The sequence below is a fragment of the Girardinichthys multiradiatus genome, chromosome 23 (genome assembly GCF_021462225.1).
Source record: "Girardinichthys multiradiatus isolate DD_20200921_A chromosome 23, DD_fGirMul_XY1, whole genome shotgun sequence".
NCBI lineage: Eukaryota > Metazoa > Chordata > Actinopteri > Cyprinodontiformes > Goodeidae > Girardinichthys > Girardinichthys multiradiatus.
The window spans coordinates 11,665,125-11,680,633 of record NC_061815.1 but is presented as its reverse complement, the minus strand read 5'-3'; the positions used below and the strand labels follow the sequence as shown (position 1 = coordinate 11,680,633).

The window sequence follows — 15,509 nt, the reverse complement described above, 5'->3', positions numbered from 1 at the left end:
CAGGGTGTCTGCATAGTGTAGCATGAGATTGAATAAACATCCAACAATATTTGGGTAGCACTTGTATAAATTCTGTATCACTGGCAGATATGTGGTATTTATTGCCTCAGAAATTCAATGCAACAGAATTATCCATGTGTCCATAAAACTCTGTGGCAGCCTTGCTTAGCTGGTGAACGGATTAAGCATGCTGCAGTCTTATTTATGTAGGAAGGCAATGCTCAAGCATTATTTACCAAAGGTAAAGTACCCTCAGAGGTAATTGAAATTCAGGAAAATACACTATAGCACCATCTCTTTTTGTTTGCAAAAGTGCAAGCTCCGACTGTAGCACTGAAAAACTTCAAACCAGCTTTGAGCTGGTCGAGAGGAAAGAACAACTTTCATCAGGAGGTGCGGTAACGGAGACCAAAAACTAATAAATATTTTAGAAGTTCCATGATTCAAGCTCTGGAGTTAGCTTTGCTTTTAATCTAATTAATTTTAATATTAACTCACTGCCTCTCTTATTCAGCCAGATAATGTCCATCGCTGAGATGTGTGGAAATCAATGGGCTGCGTAGGGCACTGCATGTTTGCTTAAGGGTATCTGCAGGTTTAACAAGTTGTATTTCAGTCAAAGTGCTCTGCAAAAAAATGTGCTCGCAATTTGTGAGTCAGGGAGCATCAAATGAAACACATCTCCTATCCCCTCATTGGAGTTGTAAGTCTGGTGCTTGACCACTGTGTTTAAAATCCACAAAACCTCTGACTTCAGAGTTTGGGTCGCTCCAAATGCTGCTCTTAGATCAGTGCTAGTAGTAGCAGTGGTAATTGTTTTCTAAGGAGCTTTAGCTACGCCAGGGGAGCAAAAGAGTGACATTTCTGGGGTCTGTATGTGGCTCTTGGTAGCAGCTTTGTGCTTCTCACACTTCAAATGGCTCTCTACAGCCTTAAGCCTCATAGCGCAAGGCTCAAAGGGTTTTTGGCACAGAATGCCCCTAGCCCCATTTGGGTCGGCAACAGAAGTGAGCCAGTGGAAAAAACGAATGTCGTCCAGCCAACTGGCGATAAATTTGCACCCATAACAGACACAAAAATGCTTGCTAGCAAGGGTATATTAGCAGCTAGTTACCTGTAGCCTCAACTGCCTATAGTCACAGAACGCAATGAAGATGCGTTCTGTGACTCAAGCTGCTGAAACTGTTAACAAACACAGACTGTTGTGTGAAACAGTATTAATATACTAGGCTGATGATATTAGGACATCTGCTTGCAGGCATACAGTGATAAATACAGCTAAAGAGGCTTTTTAGAACAAGTGAGGCTCAAAGATTTACTGCAGAAGATTTTAATCATTTAATAATGGTGAATGGTAAATGGACTGAACTTATATAGCGCCTTTCCAGTCATCCGGCACCTGGACTCCACAGGAACCTATGCCAGGATCCTGTTTGTGGATTTCAGCTCTGCCTTCAACACCATCGTCCCAGTTCTGCTACAGGAGAAGCTCTCCCAGCTGAGTGTGCCCGACTCCACCTGCAGGTGGATCACTGACTTCCTGTCTGACAGGAAGCAGCGCGTGAGGCTGGGGAAGCACGTCTCTGACTCCCTGACCATCAGCACCGGTTCCCCCCAAGGCTGTGTTCTCTCTCCTCTGCTCTTCTCCCTGTACACCAACAGCTGCACCTCCAGTCACCAGTCTGTCAAGCTTCTGAAGTTTGCGGACGACACCACCCTGATCGGACTCATCTCTGATGGTGACGAGTCCGCATACAGATGGGAGGTGGACCATCTGTTGGACTGGTGCAGCCAGAACAACCTTGAGCTCAACGCTCTAAAGACAGTGGAGATGGTTGTGGACTTCAGGCAGAACCCAGCCCCACCTGCCCCCATCACCCTCTGTGACTCCACAATTGACACTGTGGAATCTTTCCGCTTCCTGGGAACCATCATCTCCCAGGATCTCAAGTGGGAGCCAAACATCAGCTCCCTCATCAAGAAAGCCCAGCAGAGGATGTTCTTCCTGCGGCAGCTGAAGAAATTCAACCTGCCAAAGACTATGATGGTGCACTTCTACACAGCCATCATTGAGTCCATCCTCACCTCCTCCATCACCATCTGGTACGCCGCTGCTACAGCCAAGGATAAGGGCAGGCTGCAGCGTGTCATTCGGTCTGCTGAGAAGGTGATTGGCTGCAGTCTACTGTCGCTCCAGGAACTGTACACCTCCAGGACCCTGAAGCGGGCAGGGAAGATTCTAGCTGATCCCTCCCACCCCGGTCACAGACTCTTTGAGACTCTCCCCTCTGGCAGGAGGCTGCGGTCCATCCGGACCAAAACCTCACGCCACAAGAACAGTTTTTTCCCATCTGCCACCAGCCTGGTTAACAAAGCCCGGAAACCACCCTGACATTCTCCCTTTCCCCCACACCCCCCCTTTTTTTGCTGACAGGACACCTGTAACCTGTAACTCTATGAGTTACATTAACGCTCAGCTTGGACTCCTGCTTTACTTGCACTGCTTTACTTGCACAATGATCACCTGCACTGTTGTATTGCTCTTGCATCTTATACTGCTCTATATTTACTCTCACTCACTTAAAACTGTGCACTTATATTTATATTATATTGTAGATATGTTTATACTGTTTCATTTGTATTGTATTGCACCGACTACGCCAAAACAAATTCCTTGTATGTCCAAAAACGTACTTGGCAATAAAGCTTTTCTGATTCTGATTCTGATTCTGATACAGACCACTCAAAGCGCTTTACACTAGAGCCACATTCACCCAATCGCACTCACTAACGCTCAGACATTCATACACCGATACGCAGATCGGTAGGCAACTTGAGGTTAAGTGCCTTGCCCAGGGGCACATCGACATATGGCAGGAGGAAGCTGGAATCGAACCCACAACCTTCTGATTGCAAGACAACTACTCTTCCTACTGAACCACAGTCGCTCATAATGTGATGAGCAGTTGGATCTCTAACCTAGGAAAAAACAAAACGGTTAATTTATTCAAATAGTAAGAACTCACTCTCGCACCAGCCCTGGTTTAGGCACTGGAATCACCTTGGTGCAAAATCCCCAATGACTGCAAGGTGCCCAGGTCCTATGCTGTCATAAAAACAAGCTCAGGTCTATACCGCCTTAGTATGCCATCCTGAAGTTTGAGTTTTCATATTGATTCTTAGGCCTAATAAGGACTAAATGATTTAAAGCCCAGCTACTGCCAGGATAAAACGAGAACCTACAGGATTAAAAACAGTACAATTTTACCTCTGTGACCTCCATGACTTTGATAGCTGCCAGTTGACCAGTCTTGACGTGGCGACCCTGGTGGCAAACATAAAGAAGCAGTTAACGTCACAACCAGTTTAACAACATGAGCATCCTACAAAAACTCGTGACAGTAAAAGTCCAGAAACTGCAGAGGACGTTCAATTGAAACTGAGCTGTCTCACTGCCATCACACCGAGATATGAAAGAAAACCTATCCAACCATATTCCAGAACTAAAAATCAAACATACTCACATTCTTCCACACACAGGCACACATTACTCCATCTTTTGAGAAAACACTTGGCCTGTGATGTAATTCTCCATCCACCGTGCCGTCTGCCTAATTTCATTTTCTCTTGAGAGACCCAGTCAGACAGAACAAGACGTGACACAAGATAGGAGTGAAGAAAAGGGACGAAGGAGGGAGAAAGCTAGCAAAGAGGGCCAGAACTGTAGAGGGCAGTCAGATGAAAAGGGAGAAATTGAAAGCTGTGTCATGAGTCAAAACACTGACAAGATTCCTCAACAGCTGCTGCATAAGCCCTAAATCTGTGAAGTATAGACAGTCTATGAAAGTATGACAACTAGCCAATCAGTCAGGTCATATGAAACTAATATTTTACTGATTTTATGTGATGGCCAAACACAAACTGACACATCAGAGTGAAGTGGAATTAAAACAATATGTGGTTTCAAGCTTTTTTTTCTTACAAATGCAAATCTGAAAGTGTGGCATGCATTTGTATTAAGTCAATTTACTCTGATACCCCTAAATCCAAAGCCAAAGCCAACAGAACTCACACAATTAGTAATTAAAGTCTGCCTGAATGTAATGTAATTACATATAAACCCAGCTGTTCTCTGAAGGCCTCAGAGGTTGATTAGAGAACATTAGTGAACACACAGCATCATGAAGACCAAGGAACAAGGCTGACAGGTCAGAGAAAATATTATGGAAAAGTTTAAAGCAGAGTAAGGACAGTGAACAATATCTCAAGCTTTGCCACAAGCCAGGTAGGTGACACATAGAGGTAGGTGGTCTGGTCAGATGGGATCAAATTGGATGGAAGCACATTCGTGTGTTTAAATGACCCAGTCAACTTCAGATCCAAATTCATTTTAGAAACTATGGCAAGACATGAAAATAACGGTTCACAGGAGCGCCCCATCCAATCCCACTGAACTTGTGCTATTTTAAAGGGAAGAATCACTAGATGATCAAAACTGGCAGAGATATACCTTATTTAATTTCCCTTTGGGATTAATAAAGTATTTTTGAATTGAATTGATAACAACCTCAGCTACAAAGTATTGACACAACAGATCAGAACACAAATGCTGGCCATTCCCTTCAGATTTTTATTTGTAAAAAACTTTTAAAGCCACATATCTCTTTCCTCCCACTTCACAATTATGCACTAAATTAGGTTGCTCTATCCCATAGAATCCAAGCAAAATAGTAGGAAATTAGTATTTTTAGTATGACAAAATGTAAAAAAGTTTAAGAGGAATAAATATTTTTGCAAGGCATTGCATATCCTATATTTCTAGAAAACTGATCCCTTCCTCAGTGTTCACAGAAACCTTTTCTCCATTTAGGGCCACCAGGGACAACAATCTTTTGAAACCACTGCGTCTAAGTTTAACATATCCTCATCAGAGACGTCCGCAGAACCTTCCAAGATTTCATTTGAACAGCTCATGGTGGCTCATATGGGATCAGAACAGTCACAGCTAGTCTGTTTCAGTTAAGAATCACTGCACTGAGATATGGAAAAGTAAAAACAAAACCAAACATCACCTAAAAGTATTAACAGATGTAGAAATGTAATCCAGCAACAGCATTAATATTTTACTTGCATTAAAAAAGTTACCACATTTGAAATAGTGGGAAGAAATATATATTGTAACATATTTCTGACTCAAGAAGCTCCAGAAGAAAGAATTTAATGACAGGAAATGGCTAAAACAATATAAAGGGATTACCAAAAAATAACACATGAACACATACCAACTGATTTGAATATTAATTGTGAACTGATTTATAGTAATACCTCAATAATGTACAAACTTTTAAAGTTAAAATGTCCATGTTTTCAGTTCTCACTCTCTATAAAAATGATATTCCCAATTATTCAATGTATACCACATACAGTGCTTTAGGGTAATTCAAAATGTTATTAAACCGCCAATATGGATGTTTAAGGAATGAAAAGAATTGTATTACTTGTTGAAATATAGGCTCAAACTCATACACTCATTGACTAAAAAGGTTAAGCACCCAGACAGAGCAGTGGATATGAAATAAAACTAAATCAAATGGAGATGTATTGAGAGCTCATGTGACTGTATGGTAGTGATTAAACTGTCATATCAATTGGTGTGGGAAGCATAGGCACTGATCCCATGTCAGCATGATGGGACCATCCTTTGACCTGGATGCAAACAAGGATTTGCTGAGAACAGTCGTACAAGTGTTGTATCTCCTGCAGCAACTCGGCCAAAAACTGTTCATCTGACAGATGAAAATAGCTCAGGCTTTCTTTAGACATAGACAGTCATGTGTGAATGTTGAAGGATCACACCAGGGTGCTGTTTCAGGTCAGATAAGGTATATGGAAGCAGGATTTCAACAACATTGAAATACAAGTCCTTCTCAAAATATTAGCATATTGTGATAAAGTTAATTATTTTCCATAATGTCATGATGAAAAGTTAACATTCATATATTTTAGATCCATTGCACACTAACTGAAATATTTCAGGTCTTTTATTGTCTTAATACGGATGATTTTGGCATACAGCTCATGAAAACCCAAAATTCCTATCTCACTAAATTAGCATATCATTAAAAGGGTCTCTAAACGAGCTATGAACCTAATCATCTGAATCAACGAGTTAACTCTAAACACCTGCAAAAGATTCCTGAGGCCTTTAAAACTCCCAGCCTGGTTCATCACTCAAAACCCCAATCATGGGTAAGACTGCCGACCTGACTGCTGTCCAGAAGGCCACTATTGACACCCTCAAGCAAGAGGGTAAGACACAGAAAGAAATTTCTGAACGAATAGGCTGTTCCCAGAGTGCTGTATCAAGGCACCTCAGTGGGAAGTCTTTGGGAAGGAAAGTGTGGCAGAAAACGCTGCACAAGGAGAAGAGGTGACCGGACCCTGAGGAAGATTGTGGAGAAGGGCCGATTCCAGACCTTGGGGGACCTGCGGAAGCAGTGGACTGAGTCTGGAGTAGAAACATCCAGAGCCACCGTGCACAGGCGTGTGCAGGAAATGGGCTACAGGTGCCGCATTCCCCAGGTCAAGCCACTTTTGAACCAGAAACAGCGGCAGAAGCGCCTGACCTGGGCTACAGAGAAGCAGCACTGGACTGTTGCTCAGTGGTCCAAAGTACTTTTTTTCGGATGAAAGCAAATTCTGCATGTCATTCGGAAATCAAGGTGCCAGAGTCTGGAGGAAGACTGGGGAGAAGGAAATGCCAAGATGCCAGAAGTCCAGTGTCAAGTACCCACAGTCAGTGATGGTCTGGGGTGCCGTGTCAGCTGCTGGTGTTGGTCCACTGTGTTTTATCAAGGGCAGGGTCAATGCAGCTAGCTATCAGGAGATTTTGGAGCACTTCATGCTTCCATCTGCTGAAAAGCTTTATGGAGATGAAGATTTCATTTTTCAGCACGACCTGGCACCTGCTCACAGTGCCAAAACCACTGGTAAATGGTTTACTGACCATGGTATCACTGTGCTCAATTGGCCTGCCAACTCTCCTGACCTGAACCCCATAGAGAATCTGTGGGATATTGTGAAGAGAACGTTGAGAGACTCAAGACCCAACACTCTGGATGAGCTAAAGGCCGCTATCGAAGCATCCTGGGCCTCCATAAGACCTCAGCAGTGCCACAGGCTGATTGCCTCCATGCCACGCCGCATTGAAGCAGTCATTTCTGCAAAAGGATTCCAGACCAAGTATTGAGTGCATAATTGTACATGATTATTTGAAGGTTGACGTTTTTTGTATTAAAAACACTTTTCTTTTATTGGTCGGATGAAATATGCTAATTTTGTGAGATAGGAATTTTGGGTTTTCATGAGCTGTATGCCAAAATCATCCGTATTAAGACAATAAAAGACCTGAAATATTTAAGTTAGTGTGCAATGAATCTAAAATATATGAATGTTAAATTTTCATCATGACATTATGGAAAATAATTAACTTTATCACAATATGCTAATATTTTGAGAAGGACCTGTATGTTGCCAGGGTTGTCTGAATCTCTCTTTCAGAGGTCATAATCTAAGGTCCCACCCCATCATGATGCCAGGAGAAAAACCTTTAAGTGTCTCTACAACACAGATTTGGTCTTTTCCCCACAGCGTTGCCATATGTACACGTATGCACATAAACAACCGCGCGCACACACACACACACACACACACAGCTCATCCATGGTAATGCAAAAACAAAATTTATCTCTCCCTGGCAAACCTATCTGCCTGATGCAATATCATTGAGGCAGCATGGTATGACACAGAGTGTTGTAAGAAATCCATTGGTAGCTGTAGTAATCATGGTCTTCTGTTATTTTGGTGCAGCAGATGAAAGTCCTCCCTTGGTGTGGTCTGTTTTGGCATGTTTAGGTGCCCTCATACACTCCCTGGTTCCAACACTGGAAACTGTGATATCTGTACACCTATCTGTAAACCTGAATGAAATGTATGACACGAGCACCCGGCCTTATGAAAGTCCATGATGGGACCACCTGCCAAACTTCATCAACTGCTCTTAATACTGTCCAATGGGCATGTGAGGCCTTCTCTGTCTCTGGTGACCTTTATTGTTGGACACTTCAGCAACTGTGTTATAGCTTCACTTCTGATACCACCGCTAAGCAGTCCTTAGCAATTAGAACATCATCAAACATCAGCTTTCTAAAGGAATGATCTAGCTGGGGTTCAGTTTAGAACAGGGCTGTGCATGTTCTAAACTGAACCCCAGCTAGATCATTCCTTTAGAAAGCTGATGTTTGTTGTCAGTGAATGCATTAAGTTAGTGTTACTGTGCAGAAATGCATTTTGTCAACTAGATTAAAGAAAGAAAACCTTTTTTTTTTTTACATTTCTTCCTGTACCAATACTTGAAGAAGGCACCTTCCAGAAACTGGCAGTAGGTTTGGGACAGTTTTTCCTTTACCCAAAAAGATATCCTCTAAACATGAGAACTGATATACTCAGTTAACCTACCAGTTCTGGCAAATGGGCTATTGCCAAAAATGTTACAATTAAGTTATATTTAAACAATAGGCGTATCCTTTGAACTATATGAACCTTGTGTAGATATGCAGCAAAAGACTGCTTATGACCAGAATAGGACATATTTCCAGCCTGACAGGCCCTGACCGCTAACTGGATAGTTCGAAATAAAAAAATCTAATTGCACCAAACCTAAACACTATCACGTAACATTAAATACAACAGTCTTTAGTGTTGAAGTCAGAGGAAGAAAAAAGGGTGTGAGTTGCTACATTAAATGACACTCATTTCTATGAAGGTATTTCTTGTTTTCATTCAGGCTTAAACAGGGAGCTAGATTTCATTGACTGCTGCTTATTTCAGCCTACATATTTGCAAACAAAACAAACACAAACTTAACTAAAGTAGATTTATAATGTAAATCCAAAAGAAAAGCGACACTGACGAGCTCCACAGTAATGTTACTTATTGTAGAAGATCTGAAAGCAGCAAACACAAAAGAGACAGCAGCAAAAAAAGCTCTCACATTCATCAGTCTTTGGTATTAAATGAGAAACTACCCACACAAAGCCCATTGACCCCAGTACCTGTTGTGTCCTCAATTTAGTCCCCAAGCAGAGGACACTGTCCCCATAATAGTGAAGGATTACGTTGTGGAGGCAGCCGCTGGCCTGACTGTGATAAATAAGGACATGTCCTTCCTGTCCAGTCAGACTCAGCTGGTGTCTGTCGGCTGCCACCACAGCTGACACAAACTCAGTGTTCTGATTTCAGCTGAGCCACTGATTAACAACACGACGCAGACATTAAGTTAAACGGCTCTCTATTGGAATTAATTGGAGACAGCTTCGTGCTCCCTGACACTGAGGTCCAGCAAATCACACGTGCAGAGTCATGCACACACACTGTGGCAGCCTACACGCAGGTACATTAAGACACAGTTGTTTCCTCTTCTTCTTCCTCGTTATTCACGTGCATACAAGATGGCAGAATGAGGTAACACAGTGAAGAGTGTGTTGGTGAAAAGGTTACTACAATATATTCCCACATAATGCTAATTAGATACAAAATGTCTCCAGTGCACGAAGCACAGGGACAAATGAGAGCAATACTATTACTGTTATTGTCTGGAAGTTTAATATTCTGTCTTACTGCTTACTTAATGCAAATCTATCTGTCTCACCCTTCATCTGATCTGTCCCCCTTCATGCCTGTTTGTTATTTACCTACATAATGTGTACTCCATGTCCTGATGGACTACTTGACTTATTGACTCCTCTCTGCTAACTGATTGTAGGAATGAGGCTATTTAAAGGATTCTTGCTTGTAATGCTGTATGTGTGCTTGTTCACCTGTCTCTGTGATAAATGTGGCTTTTAGACCTTTGCAGTGAGGATATTTTTCATTGAGAAACAGTTTCAGAGGGTCTTCTATGGTGGCCGGGGGGTGCCGAAACAAATTTACATTTCAGAAAAGAAATTTACATTTCAGAAAACACTTTTACATTTCAGAAAACAAATTTACATTTCAGAAAACAAATTTACATTTCAGAAAACCCTTTTACATTTCAGAAAACACTTTTACATTTCAGAAAACAAATTTACATTTCAGAAAACACATTTACATTTCAGAAAACACTTTTACATTTCAGAAAACAAATTTACATTTCAGAAAACCCTTTTACATTTCAGAAAACCCTTTTACATTTCAGAAAACCCTTTTACATTTCAGAAAACACTTTTACATTTCAGAAAACAAATTTACATTTCAGAAAACACTTTTACATTTCAGAAAACAAATTTACATTTCAGAAAACACTTTTACATTTCAGAAAACACTTTTACATTTCAGAACATCAACCGGAAAGGGAATGTACCAACGCCGAGGCTGACCCTCAGGGGCTGCATCCTTCGAAGGCCGTATTTGTAGGCCGATTACGTTACAGCGCGGCGACGAAGGCTGTCCCAATTCATGAATCATGACTCCCTCAAATGCGGCCGACAAATGTGTCCTTATTTTGCTCGATTTGAAGGATGGGTCGTGAGTATCCTTCGCGGCCCATCATTTCCCATCATTCATTGTGGGTCGAAGCGGATTGGTCAAGCAGGGGAAGCCATGGCGGACCATAGCAACAAAAGTTGTGAGTAAATTGTGGAAAATTACACTTTCTGTGACACAAATTAACTTCTACAATGTAACGTAATCGGCCTACAAATACGGCCTTCGAAGGATGCAGCCCCTGAGCCTCGGCGTTGGTACATTGCCTTTCCGGTTGATTTTCTGAAATCTAAAAGTGTTTTCTGAAATGTAAATTTCTTTTCTGAAATGTAAATTTGTTTTCTGAAATGTAAAAGTGTTTTCTAAAATATAAATTTGTTTTCTGAAATGTAAAAGTGTTTTCTAAAATGTAAATTTGTTTTCTGAAATGTAAATGTGTTTTCTGAAATGTAAAAATGTTTTCTGAAATGTAAATTTCTTTTCTGAAATGTAAATTTGTTTCGGTACTTGTAAAAGTGTTTTGCACCCCCCGGCCACCGTAGTCCTCAGACTAGGTCTTGGGAGTTCAACTCAAAATTTAATTAGCTTATTTTTTTTCTTTTGCTATGCAATTTAGTGTTCACCAGGCCCGTCCTGCAGCAAACTGCACAGCTTTTTCAACAGGCTGTCCAGCCCTAAGCTCCACCGCTGACAACTTATTAACAGGTAGCTATTAGCTTTCCAACATGGCACTAGAAGTGGCTAAATGATATCTACTTATTTCTGGTTTCCTGTGCATTTTTACGCCATAAAATTCCAGTTTTCCACATTTAACGTTACAATTTGTTATTTCACCAAATGTTTCTGTGAAAAATAGTAGCTGTTAAAAACTGAGAGCTGTAAGTAAGGAAATCAATCAGACAGGGATGAACACCTCTATGAGTTTATAGACTAAAAATCCCAGAGTTCCCCATTGTCTTTATCTGTTCCATACGATGAGCAACATTTCTTCACTAAACATTTACAGGTATATACATGCACTTGTGATTTAAGTGATAGCTTGGCCTAAAACCTTAATCTCCAGACTTGAAGAGGTAGATGAAGACACAGCTGACACTATGGTAACCATGTCTGAGGTGGAAGTCAATTGTTAGAAAATCTCTGTTTGCACTAACTCAGCTAAAAAGTTTTGAGAAGTTAAGATGTTCAATAAAATGTGAATAAAGCCTGGAAATAGAAATATTTTCCACATCTGAAAAAACAAAACAAAAAAACAAACAAAATCAGACTCTGTACCTTTCCAGACCTTTCACGATTGCATAGGAGCCCTTCCATTTTTATAACTGGCCATATGTAATTTTATAATATAAATACTGCCATGTGCAAAACAAAAAATGACACAAAAAAAAACACCAATCATCTTCTGTTCTCCAGGTTTGAGACCAAAAACAATTACCTAAAAGAGAAACTCTGGTAGACATAATTAAGTCTAGTTTGGTTTTTAATCTCATGGTACACTTTGTGTACATCATACAAGATGTACACTTAGGATCCTACTGAAATACTTTGAAGGTTGCGATTGTAACGTCGAAATGGGGAAAAAGTCAGCGCAGTTAATACTTGTTTTGGCATTTGAAAGTATAGTAAGGAGGTCAGTTACCTCTATAGGACTATGAATTCTCACTGATAATTTACCCAGGGGCAATCACCACCAACCATACCTCTAAACCCCATGAGGGGGTAGGAGGGGGGAGCCAGCTTTCCTTTCTGTTAGTTTTCATTAGCCTCTCTCCCTCTTCCTTCCTCTAAAGCTGGCTGTCTCTCTGCCTTTCACCTGTCTTCCTCTCTCTCCCCCCTATCACTTTCCTCTGTCTACTTCCTCTCCATTTTTCTCCAGCTGTCTCTCTCCCTCCTTTTACCTCAAACAAGCACAAACCCTGCCCAGACTGTGTCTCCCAGTGTGTGTCAGCCCCAACCTCCACCCACCGATGCTGCTGTTGTGTTTTGAAACCCAGATGTCATTTTAAAGCTTCCAGTATCTTGAAAAAGTGGGACTAAAAATGTTTTAACTCAGCAGCATATGAATATTTGGGCTTTTACTGTTTTGGAACATATATTATGGCTGGTTCTGAAGGAGCAGGTGAGTTGGGTTGTAAGTACACCCCAGAATGAGTAAAATAGGTCAGATTTTGGATAACAAAAAGGGAATACATATTTAAAGCAGAAAGAGGAAGTGTGAGCAATTCACTCTGGGAAAGGTATTAAAACCAGCTGTGGACGTTTTCAACGCAGCGTCACTGTAGTTTGCATGAGGCTGAAGTGAAACTGTTAGAGTAACGGCACATGGCTTTAACCTTTCACAGATCGATCTAAACATTCTCCAAAAAGTTGAATGCTGCTGGTATGTTTTGATGCAAGTTGAGATCATTTAACTATGCATGCCAATTAGATAAGCTAAAATTATTTTGGTTTAATGCTGTCGCACTATGACAACATTTCTAAAAAAAGAGCTGTGTTGCATCAGCAGTAATCAGAGTTCAAAACTTTACTGGAGGTTGTCATTTTCTTTCCACTTAAACAGTCTCTCTGTCTCTCTCTCACACACACACACACAAAAAGATGACTCTATAACCATGCCTTTGCAGGGAAGGGAAGTTCCTTTTGCAAACAGAGAAACGCCCTGTTTCTGGATCTGTGTGATGGTGTGAATGCAGTAAGAGTTTTATGCAAAGTGTATTAAAAATGTCTGATGCAACAAGAGTACTTGCTTCCCAGCTCTTATATGTTCTTCTGTCAAGGCTGGAACTCTTTGTCCTGAGGCTGAAACACAACAGATGAAATCCAAACAGCATGTGTTTATTATAGCGTATAATACATCCCTCAATGCTTATATGCATTATGGGATGCCTTATGTTTTTATGTCTGAAGGTTGTTAAAAAAAAACCTGTGTTTCAGATTAGCCATTTTCTAATAATATGCCAATAAAGGCTGATCAGCAGAGTTAGAATTTCTAAAAGTGTTTGTCAAAGAAGGTCAGATGGGATAATTTGTGTGATAATGGTTTTGTGTTTTAGTATCAGGAGGATATTAGGGCTCTGATAAACTTTATCTACACCTCCCCTTTGGAAACCTGAGTAGTTCAGGGTTTTAGTTCTTGTCTTCGGTTTCTTTCTACTTTCAAGTTCGCCAAATATTACAGGGGTGGGGTGTGCAGCTCTCAAAGTCACTAACAGTTGAAAATCAAGTTGCAATATGATGCAGCAACAGCAACAACAAGAAAAAAGCCTCTTTTGAGTCATCTTTGCTTTGGAAAGTGATCTTTTTTCTAAGCATTTCAAAGATCCTCTACCTCCCACAGCTGTACTAGAAAACAATCTCCACCCCCATCAACAAGTGGCTTTTTCTTTTGGTACTGTTCCTGATGTCATACCTGCGGTATATGGCTGAGCATGGGGTCAGACTACATACAATTAGACATTCACTGCCTCCTTGATCAGAATCGTTTTCTGATCAATAACTGTACTTTAACCACCAGGCCATGCTAACAATATCACTCTTCAGTGTGGAAGTATGGATGAAGAAAGGTCAAAGTTAGCAATTTTCTGTTTTATTAGGGAAAAGAACATCAGAGAAGTGAGAGGAAGCACAGTAGGTGTAATCAGCTATTCAAACGGGCACTGTATTTTTTACTAAGGTAAAAAAGGCTAATTCTTCAGGATGGTACAACTGAGTGGGTGCTGGTCATTTAGATCCTTCATCGTCCAGGGTCTGTCTTATCATACGCAACATATGATATACATACGCAAGACTGCTCATTGCTCATATAAAATGCTCAGGTAAGTTTACATTTCAATCACCGTAATCACTCTGTCTTTTTAAATAGGAAAACTTTGTTTGGGAGCAATTAGAATTAGAATTGGCTAAAATCGGTATTTGGCAGGTTAAAGCTTTACAAAAAAACAGAGATTGTAAATGTTTGATTGGTGCATTTCTAACAGTCACTGTATCAAAAAAAGAAAATGACAAAAATGCTGCACTAATGCCACTGAAAGCTATCATAGCATACAGGTCCTTAATTCAATTCAATTTATTTATGTAGGGCCAGTTCACAACAGATGTCATCAAGCAGATCCAGACAAGTAGATCCAATTTATACAGAGAAATATAGAATCAAATCAGTCAATTCAAACAGATTCAGATTCAATTACATGCATTCACATTCAATTATAGTTATAATACAATTTGGTCAAATGCAGTTGAAAGCGCTAACTGATAAAACGTTGTCTAAGGAAGTCAACCCAACTGCACTGAGCCACTGACTTTTCAGCAACCCTCCCTTCTGAGCAAGTACATGGTGACAATGGATGGTAATTGCATTGCATTATTAGCATTTTTCAAACAGCAGACACACCACATCACTAGTTTCTAGCCGGTGCTTTAACAAACTGAAATTTCCTCTGCACATTGTGGCATTATCTGAGTGGCTCTTGTTCCAGTTCTTCCTGTGCCTCACCATCCTTCAAATGTTTGGCATTGTGAGCTCAAGGATTCCCTGTGTGGCATCAGCTCTAACCTCTGTCCTTCCAAAGCTGTCTTCCAGCAGGGATCAGTTCTTCAACAAAGATTACATAGAAACAAACCATACTACAAATGTGTACCAGAGTCTGCAGCTGAGCTGTTACAACAGTTTCTTACAACCCCTTGTTGTAATGTACCTGGCTATGCAGAGTACAAACTGTGCTAAAAATGATTTAATACAGATATGTTAAACTGTTGGACAAGGTTAGCACTTGTTAAACAGTACTAATGTCAGTATGTGGCATATAATAGGCAGGCTTCAGATGTTAAGCTAAGCAAAAGTCCACCTTGTTCTTTGTACTAGGTTGTGAGCCATAAATGTTGAGGTTTTTGAAGCTCTTTGGAATTTATTTTTGGAAACTGGCTGCTTTATCCACACATTTTTAGTTCAGTCTCTAAATACCACCTTGCCATTTTAATTTAAATGT

General features: G+C 40.6%; 1 protein-coding gene across 8 annotated transcripts in view; it reads right to left on the bottom strand.

Moving 5' to 3' along the window:
* Positions 1-15,509, bottom strand: part of si:zfos-2326c3.2 (mitogen-activated protein kinase kinase kinase kinase 4) — an 82,736-nt gene that overhangs the window by 60,295 nt on the left and 6,932 nt on the right. For all 8 annotated transcript variants that reach the window (XM_047353101.1, XM_047353103.1, XM_047353102.1 and 5 more), the window contains exon 3: positions 3,269-3,325. In XM_047353101.1, the coding sequence (XP_047209057.1) occupies positions 3,269-3,325 (57 nt within the window). The remainder of the gene's footprint in view (positions 1-3,268; positions 3,326-15,509) is intronic.